The sequence below is a fragment of the Colius striatus genome, chromosome 12, assembly GCF_028858725.1.
Source record: "Colius striatus isolate bColStr4 chromosome 12, bColStr4.1.hap1, whole genome shotgun sequence".
Lineage (NCBI taxonomy): Eukaryota > Metazoa > Chordata > Aves > Coliiformes > Coliidae > Colius > Colius striatus.
The window spans coordinates 9,551,664-9,561,754 of record NC_084770.1 but is presented as its reverse complement, the minus strand read 5'-3'; the positions used below and the strand labels follow the sequence as shown (position 1 = coordinate 9,561,754).

The 10,091-nt window shown below is 49.6% G+C and overlaps 1 protein-coding gene across 3 annotated transcripts in view; it reads right to left on the bottom strand.

The window, feature by feature from the left end:
* Nucleotides 1-1,348: 1,348 nt before the first annotated feature.
* The window catches only part of BDH1 (3-hydroxybutyrate dehydrogenase 1), a 17,697-nt gene continuing 8,954 nt past the window's right edge, over nucleotides 1,349-10,091 (bottom strand). For 2 of the 3 annotated variants that reach the window (XM_062005796.1, XM_062005797.1), the window contains exons 5-7: nucleotides 6,273-6,414; nucleotides 4,553-4,705; nucleotides 1,349-3,197 (exon numbers count right to left, since the gene is read on the bottom strand). In XM_062005796.1, the coding sequence (XP_061861780.1) occupies nucleotides 2,728-3,197; nucleotides 4,553-4,705; nucleotides 6,273-6,414 (765 nt within the window). In that variant the 3' untranslated portion in view covers nucleotides 1,349-2,727. The remainder of the gene's footprint in view (nucleotides 3,198-4,552; nucleotides 4,706-6,272; nucleotides 6,415-10,091) is intronic. The other variant, XM_062005798.1, reaches the window with a different exon arrangement.

Genomic DNA, 10,091 nt, shown 5'->3' with positions numbered 1-10,091 from the left:
CCCAGCTGCTTCGGAGGGGGCAGGAGCTTCCACTAAGGCAGCTCTGGCAGTGCAGAGAACCAGGTGCCTGGCCAAGCCCTCTTTTGCTACACTTCTGTTCTGTTCTGTTTAGTTTTCAAATAAGCTTGGTGAGATGAAGCCATTCTGGGAGCCGCAGTGGCATTGTGCAGGCAGGACCTAGAGTGCACCAAGTCACAAGGACAGTCATGTAAAACCAGAGGGGATGAGCTTTTAACGTGCTTCTCACGGCAAACCCTGAAACTGTGAGACTGCCAAGATCCCAGCAGGACAACTAGCCAGCCCTCTGCCCTCCTGTCCACGAATAAGCTACCAAACTGCCAGTGTTAGGAAAACTCGAGGCCCAGACCTGTGGCCACCCAGTGTCTGGTGATTCCCAGCACAGCTGCACATCTGCCCCAGAGCAGGAGCAGCTTCAGAGCTCCCCAGGGACACCTCATGCCAAAGAGCTCAGGAGCCTCAGGAAGAACAGCATAGTTACTGCTGCTGGGATTTCTCTGTGGCTGGGAATGAATGTGGCACAGTTAAACGCCTGCTACATTTGCCCTCAGGGTTCTGTGAGCCAAAGTGACATAAGTCAGCTGTACACTCAGTCTTTTCCATGTCTAACTTCATTGATGTCTGTATTAAAACCCAGCAGTACATGTAAAGCCCGTATCCCAAGTGGAACTACATGATTTGTTGTGTTACTGAGCATCTCAAGGCTAAAGTTTTAGTCTACAAGAAGTTTTCTTGTAAAGGCTTTTCCTTTTCTGTAGTGTCATCTGCTATCCAGGTGTTTTGCTCTGCTGTGCAAGTTAGCCCCCGGGCCTGATGGGTCTCTCTCAGGCTCTTATGTTTCATCTCAGAGACACGTACACTTATTGGAAAATGAGACAATACTCTCCCCTGTACCATGAGAGGCAGCTGCTGCTGCCAGGACTCCAGAGAAGATCACAAAGCCAAGTGACAATCAGGGTTTTACTTTGGGTCTGTGGGTGACTTGCTGTGGGCTTGCCCTGCTGAATCCCCGCCATGCCCTTGCTCTCTCCCAAGGTCAGTTTCTCTTCCTGCTCTCTGGGAATAATTCATAACAATCCTTTGCAGTCTGGAGCAGTGGGGTACAGGTGCAGGTTTGAGCTGTGAAACCAGGGAGCCTGGGGGTTAGGCACCTCTGCCCCGTGTGCAGGACACATCTGGTACTCCTGCAATGCTGCACTACCTCACAGAGCCATGCAAGAGTCTGAAGCAGCGTGTGTGCGTGAGCAGGCAGGAACCTCACTAAGTGAAAAACCCACCACTAACAACTGTGAGCTTAAAGATTACAAAATAAAGAGAAGGAGCCTCCAAATGTCGTTACCATTCATGTACACGTTTATTAAGCCAAAGGAGTTTGATCACGTCACGGGATGTTACTAGAGCACGTGAGATCCCTTCTCTTTAACTTTGCTAGCAATGGTATTTTTACTCACTTGATTTTTGCCTTTGAAGCTTTTAAAAAAATTAACCCTTTCTGCATTTTCACCTGAAAGGGTCTTTTATGTTTTTTTTTCTTTTCGCTTTTGTGGTACAAAACAAGTGTCTCTCAGACATGTAAACAACCATCACGGAAACGAAACTGCTCCTAAAGGCGACGGTATTATTATGGACCCCCCATTAGATTTAGGTCATGTTAAATGTATTTCAGCTCAGTGGCTCCTTCAAGGAAAGTTATTACTGTTACCTCTACCTGCACTGCAGTAGTGCCTGGAGGCCCTGGCTAGGGTTAAGGCTCCTCTGTGCAAGGTGCTGTACAAATACTTGGGTGTAACCCTGAGGTCCCTGGTAAGAACGGCCTTCACTGCCGGGACTGGAACCCCCTCTGCTTCCCTCTGCTCAGCGCTGATCCTCAACAGTCAGAGGAGCTGGAGTGAAACTCTTCTCCAAACCAAGTCTGGAGTTGATGTTCAATTATTGTTGAAGAGAAATGCTACAATGGGCCAATCCTGATGCCTGCAGTCATGTGTGAAAAGCTGCTCACACTCATGGGAATGCTCGTATGAGTATAGAACTCCTGTGGGAAAGGTCTGCAGGATGGGGTCCCTGGACGGTTGAACTCCTTTGCAGGAAAGCATGCAAGAGAAGCAGACTGGTTCCTTTTCTCTAAGGTTTCATCAGTATAATTCTAAGAGAGAAAGGGACAGACTCAGTTGCTCATTTTCAGCACCTCGAACATTTTGAGTTCTGATCCCCAAATCAAGTAAGTCTCTGGTCTGCCTCGGGCTACTGAGGCCGAGCCTGGAAAAGCCTGTTGGACACTTTGTCACCAGGAAGCAGTGGTTTGCCATACAGCACGGACGGTCTCTGTTTTGTGGCGTGAGGCTGCATCCTAGGCAGGAATTGGGAAGATTGTGTTTGGCCATCGGCAGAAATTATTCTGAAGACACTTCAGAGCAATTACAGTTTAAATGATGATTATAACTTGATATTTGAGGTGGAAAAAGAAGGATTACCTGAAATAAATAGCAAAGAATCAATGTTCCTACACAAACATAACGCATTCCTGCCTACGAAGCACCCTTTGCCAACGGCTGCCCTTTAGGTTACGCCAGATGTTTACCTGAACCCTTCAGAGCTAAAATACAGTACTGTGAAACGGGGCTAGACAAATGTTAGAAGGACTAACGGGAACTGTGTTACAACGCTCTCCTTAAAACCCCTCTCCCACCTGGGTAGCCGGGGGGCCAGGCCTCAGTAGACGTAGAGCCGGTCGGAGATGGCGGCGGGCATGTGGGTCATGATCTGCATGCGCAGCCACCAGTAGTAATCCATGGGGTGGTAGCGGGTGTAGGGGGCCGTGGCGGTCAGCGCGTGCGCCACGCTCTCGATGACGGGCGACGTGTCCGTGGAGCCGCTGTTGCAGTACGTCTCCATCTTGCTGACCTGCTCGTCGAAGTACTTCCTGCCATAGTCTTTGCGCACGATCTCGGGCAGCTCGTCCCACATCTTGTCGGCGATGGCTTTGATCCGCTCGGGGCTGTACAGGTTGGTGGCGGCGATGAAGTTGCCGGGCTCCACGATGCTCACCATCACCCCCTGCGGCTGCATCTCGTACCGCAGGCAGTCAGAGAAGGCTTCCACGCCGAACTTGGTGATGCAGTAGGGCGAGCGGGCAGGGCTGCCCATCCGACCCATCATGCTGCTGATGTTCACCACACGACCTAGGCAGAGGCCAGGCAGAGCACCGCTCAGCTGGGGCATCCCATCAGAGCAGACACCCCCAAACTACACCAAACAGGCTCCTGAACGTGCATCCACCACAAGAGCTGCCTGACAGACCCACTCGTAGCTCTGCCTGAGCGCTGCTGTCCCATGCAACAGCCTTCAGGCAGGAGAACAAGCCCGTTGCATGTGCTCCCTGCTTCATTGTACCTGGGGGAACAGGCATGTGGTGACACACAGCCCTCAGTGCTACAGGGAACACAGAAGAGGCTGGTCAGAGCCTGCACTTCAGGAAACAGGATTGAGACCAGACAAGAGGAAGAGGAAGCAAAGAAAGCCCCTGGCACCAAGCCTCAGCTTGTTTGTTTGCAAGTTGAAGGCATAAGTTCTAGAAGCCCAATAATGTCTTTCAGTGCTTCCTCTTAAAGGGAATGCATTGCTCCTGCAGCACAAACAGGCAGAGCAGTCCAAGTGCACTGCAGCCTCTTCTGTGTGACAGGAGGATTACAGCTCCAGACACAGCCTGGGGCCTTTCTCTTCTCCAGAAGCCAGCCATTTTGGCTAAGGAACATGCTGGTAGGAAACTGGAGATGCTGCAGTCTAATCAGAGGCTCTGGTTCTCCACATCTTCTATCAGTGCTCACTGCTGACCTTTGTTAGAAACTTTGACCACAGAAGTGGATACCCTTCCATGGTGAAAGCAATGCTGCCTGAGCCACATACAGCCCAGGTCTGCAGCACAGGTCAACATTGTTAATATCTGTGGAGGCCTCAAGAGTAACACTCTCCATCAGACAGGTAGTTGGCCCCAGCACAGGAAAGCTTTTGCCCTTTTATGCTCAGACCCACACAAGCTCCGGGTCTGCATGGGTCCACTCTGGGTTCCTTTGCTGTAAAAAAACTCTACTTCTCATTATGTTTCAAGCTCCCAAAGTAACACAAGGCACAGCTGACAACTTCCATGCAAGAAGCAGGTCACTGCACACTGCTGCTGCCCACCCTGCCAGCACTGGCACAGCTGGCTTTTATAGAGGGCAGCATTGCGCCTGGCCCTGGAAACAATCCTGAACTGGTAAAAGAAGGTATGACAGATCAGATCTTGCGTGGGATGTTGCAGGAGACAGCAGCACAGAGGGGAAAGGAACAACAACTGTTTCCCAGGACTGCTGCGTTGCTGTGTAGCTCAGAGCAGTTAGGAAATCTGCCATTTGTGTGCGTGCTACGGGTCACATTCTGTCTGTGACGGTGTGATGATGGCCAGTGGTGCAGAGAGAAGCACAACAGACCTTTTGGCCTCCAACACAGGAAGACATTGGGCACTCCAGGGAGTGCCAGTCAGGAGGGGCTCACTTACCCTTTGACCTCCGGATAAGCGGGAGGAAAGCCTTGGTGGTTCGCACAGTGCCCCACAGGTTCACCTCTGCTACCTCCATGTAGGTGTCCATGCTGGTGAACTCGACTTCCCCAAATGTGGAGATCCCAGCATTGTTCACCAGCCCCCAGAGCCCTAGAAGACAAAATCAAGCAGAAAGCTTTCCCTCTGTGAGACCAATGAGAGGTGCTTGGAAAAAGCCCTGCTAATAGATTATTGAACCACACCACAGAAGTTTTCAGTACAACTTCTAACGATGGAAGGCAGAAGGCAGCCCAGAGCAAACTTCAGTCCCCTGAGCAAATACAACCACAATCAGGATCTGCCTGTACTGCTCAGAGCTGAAGCCCTAAAGTACCATGAATAAGGCTTCCTGGGAATTTCTGAGCCAGCAAATAGAGAACTTCAGCCATGGCTAAGCTGTTCTTCTTGCCATTCTCTTTTTATCCATCATGACTTTTTTTTAAAGCAGCAAAATTTAGTCTCTAAAATAATAGGAAAGACCTTGTAAGAAATAAGAGAGTAATTCTTTCAAAGTGACATCCCTTGTGTCCCCACAGGAACTAGAATGTCTGCAATGCTGGGAAGGGTGATGTGAGCGTGAGTGGATGTGGGTAGCAACACATGCCATGGCCTCTCCTTTTTATTCTGCTGCAACCGAGATGGCAGCAACTGAAGCCACCAACTCATTTGACACAGAAAAGAAAGATTAAAAAGTAACTTGGAATAAAGTGAGCTTACTTCATATAATATCCTAATTGCACAGGAATCAGACTGAGAAAGCTCTGGGATGGCTTTTCTCTGCTGTTGAGAAAAAGCTCATTGTTATCTGTTGGCTGACTGTGTCCAGATCTGTGTGCTCAGAAGCAGCCCAAAAAAGGCAACTCGATCCTGGCCTATGCCGGAGAATACAGGGCTAGAAAACTTCACTTATATAGAAGACTAATGCATAGAAGTTAATTATAAAGAAAAGGAAGAAGTCTATGCAAGATCCAAAATAAATCACCACTGGTTGCTCTGCTTTTAAACAACCTTTATGTATTGAAGTGTGGATGTTCTTTAGGGGAAAAATGTACCTCACCAAAGGCTAGAAAGGTTTCAGGAATGTACGAGCAACTGGGATTTGCACAGTGCTGGAGCAGAATTTGCTGTTACCGCCTCAGCAGAATGAGGTTGGCAGGCTAAGAAAGTGACAGCTGCCCCCTGAGCTCGGAAATCCGTAACACACAGCAATATCTGCAACGGCACTGATGACACTCCACTGGCTTCCTGGGAAATCCTTTGGAAAACCTCTTCATTTCCTTTGCTTTTTCAAAGGTTGAGGGACAAATTTCTGATGCCAATCCACAAACTTTGTGCACTTGCCAGGTTTTACTACATGAAGGGAGTAAAAATCAACTTCAGGTCACAGGAATAAAGCACAAAGCCCAGGGCCTTGAACACCTCCCTGATTTCTGCTAATGTCCCTATAGGAGCTCGAGCAGTTTGCTTTGCAGAGGTCATCTTAAGTGAGAAGCTGCTTTCTGATATGGTACAACATTTAAACAGGCCATGTGCCGTGCCCTGCCCTGCTCCTTCTCAAAGCTGTATGCCCTTCCAGCACATGCTCAGCCTTTGAAATATGCCCTGAAAATGCTCTGGGAGCCCAGCTGAGGGAGCTCCTGTCACCTACATGCCCTTAGAGCCCGTTGCAAGCACTGACCTTTCTCTGGGTCCTCCAGGCTGCTATTCACGTGCTCCACTGCTCGATCCACTTCTTTGCTGTCACAGACGTTGAGCTGGACGGTTCTCATTCGATCACTGTTCATGTTATCCAGATCCTTGGAGCCACCCTCTCCCTTGTCCTAGAGGGGAAGAAAGTGCTGGTTTGAGTCTGGCCCAAGAGTTTGTGTAGAATATCAAATGCACAGCAACCAAGCAAAGGAGATTGCACAGAATCATCGGGACAGTCCTGCAGCTCTAAGAGGAAGGGGAATGGACAGGGCTGCTCCTGGAGAACACCTTTCCACAAGCACCTCCATCTGACCATGAGCCCTGTCCCCAAGTCAGCTGCTACAAACTGCTTTGACTACCAAGAAGGCAGCCAGAGTTGAAACTGCCCCAGCAAAGGCACCTCCTGCCCAGCACAAGCCCCTTGAGATCAAACCGCACCCCACTGCTGCAGTGGTGGGGCCGTGGTGCTGTCCTCAGCCGGGCTGGCACACAGGGCACGGCAAGCAGCTTGGCAGGGGTACGGTACAAAGCAACCAGGGAGTGGCAGCACATGTCTGCTGTTGCACGTGCTTCTCAGTCACGCTGCCAGCTCTGGGAGCCACAGTCTTAGAAGAGGGGCTGCCTGCCCACTGCTCTCTCCATTCAGCTCATCTACGCACACAGCTCCCACTGCCTGAAAACCTACCTACTGTCTGCAACGGATCCTACAGAGGCCCCTCCACAAGTGCCTGGCCAGCTTGCCTGCTAGCAATTTCCCCCAGCATCTTTTCTAGCATCTTGCTCTCTTTCCTGCCTCCCCCCATGAGCTTTTTCTCACTCCCATTTTCCATCACCACTCCTTTTTCTCAACTCAGAACAACAAGTTTCTCCAGTATACCTATACCCACTCTCAGCCCTGCCAGTTAACTGCAGCCCACCCCTGAGACAGCTTTGATGTGGGCCAGAGGCCGCTAGCAACAGGGCTGCCATGCTCCCAGCTAGCCCCTTCCCAGCAACGAAGCCAGGCACAGACATGCGACATTGAGACTATCCCTGAACAGCTCCCATGGTTACAAGCCACGCTGGACTGTAATGGCCACTCCTGGGTACTTTTGTAGAAGATTGTATGGTCTAGCTGTGAAAATAATCACTTTTGGGGAAGATTCCTGCCTTGACTTCAAGAAACTCTCTCTGTCCCCTCAGTATCACCCCGCACTAGAAGACTTTTACTTCCCATTAGCAGGCTGGACAGGGATCCCATAGGATCATCTGAGGGCTGTTCTGCTCTTCTTCCCCCACCACCCAACCCTCCAGGCAGCCCCGCTCGCCGTGCCAGCATTAAAGGGCAAGCCTTGGAATGCCCTTCACCCCTCACAGATGAGGCTTTTTTGGATAGATAGGTTTTCATTTCTCTGACCTGGAACAGACCAGTTCTTCATAGCAGAACTGTTTCCTGACTGCTGAGTGACATTTAATTGTTCTAAACACCTCGAGTCACAGGTGCTCCCTGTCAGAGACTGCCAGCAGTCAGTGAGACACTGCTCATCTCTGCAGTCTGAACCCAGGCTGGCCCTTTGGCCCTGAGCTAGAGCTCCCTGCAGACACCACATTTTAGACAGTTCACAAGCATGGCCATACATGCCCCTGCCTCTGTGCCACCTGTCTTCCAAAAAGGTCCTTCTCCTGGCTCCTCTCAGTCCTGGGCTTATCCACTGTGCTCACAGACAGTTCATTAACTTCAGCACCTGATGTCTCCCCTGTCTTATCCACCCTTCCTTATTCCACCACAGAAGAGAAGGCATCTACTGCACCTTCTCCACACAGAAGCATATTGCATACAAAATGGAGCTGCCCCATGCACAGCTGAGTGGAGTTTTATTTTAGGGTGACTGAAAATAGAGTTTTGTGCTATGTTTGCTGCTCACTCCAAAGCCAGTGTGTAGGGCAAAGCACTACAGAGCATATGAGGGGCATGTGTGGGAATGTCAACAGGGCACCAGCAAATGCAAGCATGCAAGTCCCTTGGAAACAGCAGCTTTGCTAAAGGGAAGAGGACAAACAATAAGGCCAAGCTGCTCCTTTTCCCAGTCCCAGGTCTGCGAGTGCTACAAAATCTCTGGGCCTCAGCAACACACCTACCTGAGAGGCCTGTAGGCTCTGCTGGGACCTTCACAGCATTTGTGCTTGGACAGGGACCCTTTGGGCTGGCAACCTGGCCAAGAGTTGGATTCTGGGCATTAACCCAGACCTACAAGGCCATTCCTTGGGCTCTTCAGAAAGATGGACAGTGTTTAAATCAGGCACTCTGTGATTGTGTCATGCTCTCCTAGCACAGGATGAAGCCTGTCCCCCAACCCCGAGGCCTATATGCAACAGTGGAAGGACCTTCCCATGCTACACCAAGAGACCAGTCCAGCTCTGCTGTCAGCCTCAGGGCCCACACTTCCCTCAGCGAGAGGAACCAGCTTTTGCATACTGAAAAAGCACACAGCTGCCTCATCTTCCTCTCCACGGTCACTCTCTTAGGTACACGGGCAGCAGCTTGTATCTTGATCAGCATGTCCTTGAAGTGATACATAACACCCTGAGGCTCCAAGTGCTCTTGTTGAGCCCTACAGTAACTGGCCTGCATGCTGGCTCACTCAGATAACCTCTGCCTCCTCATCCCCCGGCAAACCCAAGCACACAAAGCAAAGCAAAGAGGGCTCCCATCACGCTCGTGACAGCCGTAACAAACATCACATATGTCTACTGGCAACAGATACGGATGGAAAAATACCTTCTTCATCTTGTGTCAGCTGTCTCCTCCAGCTATTAACCAAAGAGGAAAAAATAAGACAGCTGCAGCGTGATCGTTCATTGGATGCAGTCTACCTCTGTCTTTTGGCAATGAAGCATCAACACAACTCTCACATGAATATATTTGCCAGTGAAAATGTTAGGAAGAAACTGTGTGTGAAATAGCACAGTGTTAGCACAGATACACCCTTGGGCTCCCCTCAGTCATGACTCAACATCTCTCTCAGGTTTCCTTCAGTAAAAATACAGTCAGGCACTCAGGATCTGGCCACTCTAGGAAACCTTCCTGATGAAGAGTCAGCACTGCACACATTTTTGATCTGCAAAAAGGATATGAAGCTCTTAAGAACAGTGCATGCCCTGAGGACACCACGACTCCCCAAGCTGGACTGTGTTTCTGGTATGTAGGTGTGCTGTGAAAAACAGCCCCATGAAAATAACACTGAATTCCCACAGCCATTTCCTCTCTGGCGGGGCTAAGTCAAAGGTACCCAAGTAAAATATGATGATGCTTATTTCTATCTCCACTTCTGTCTAGAATCTAAAAACACACCAGGCTTTTTCCTCCCTTAAAGTCAGCATCAGCAATAATTACACTCTGATGACAATTCTGCTTAGGGTTTTGCTAGTGAAACCTGTGGCACAATGAGAAATCAGCTCCATTTCCCGGAGTGGTTTTAATTTTTGGAGTAGTTCTACATAAAGGATATGGCCTCGAGACATACAGAAGGCCTGCCTGTTAACCAAGGAGCTCTGGCATTTTGAAGTGTTCTTCTGATGCAACTGCTGTTACCAGCCTTGCCATGTCCAACACACATTTTGGAATATGGCACATGAGTCCAGCTAAAGAAGTAACATTTAATAACACAGTGATACAGCAAAGCTTTCTCATGATTTTGAGTGAGGAAATCAATGTCTTATATCACAGCCTAAAAGAGTTCTTCTGGCATGCTGCTTCATGTCACCTTATGCTAAAATTGACAGGGGCCAAGATTTTCCACTAACATGCGCTCAGAAGAATGAATACTGA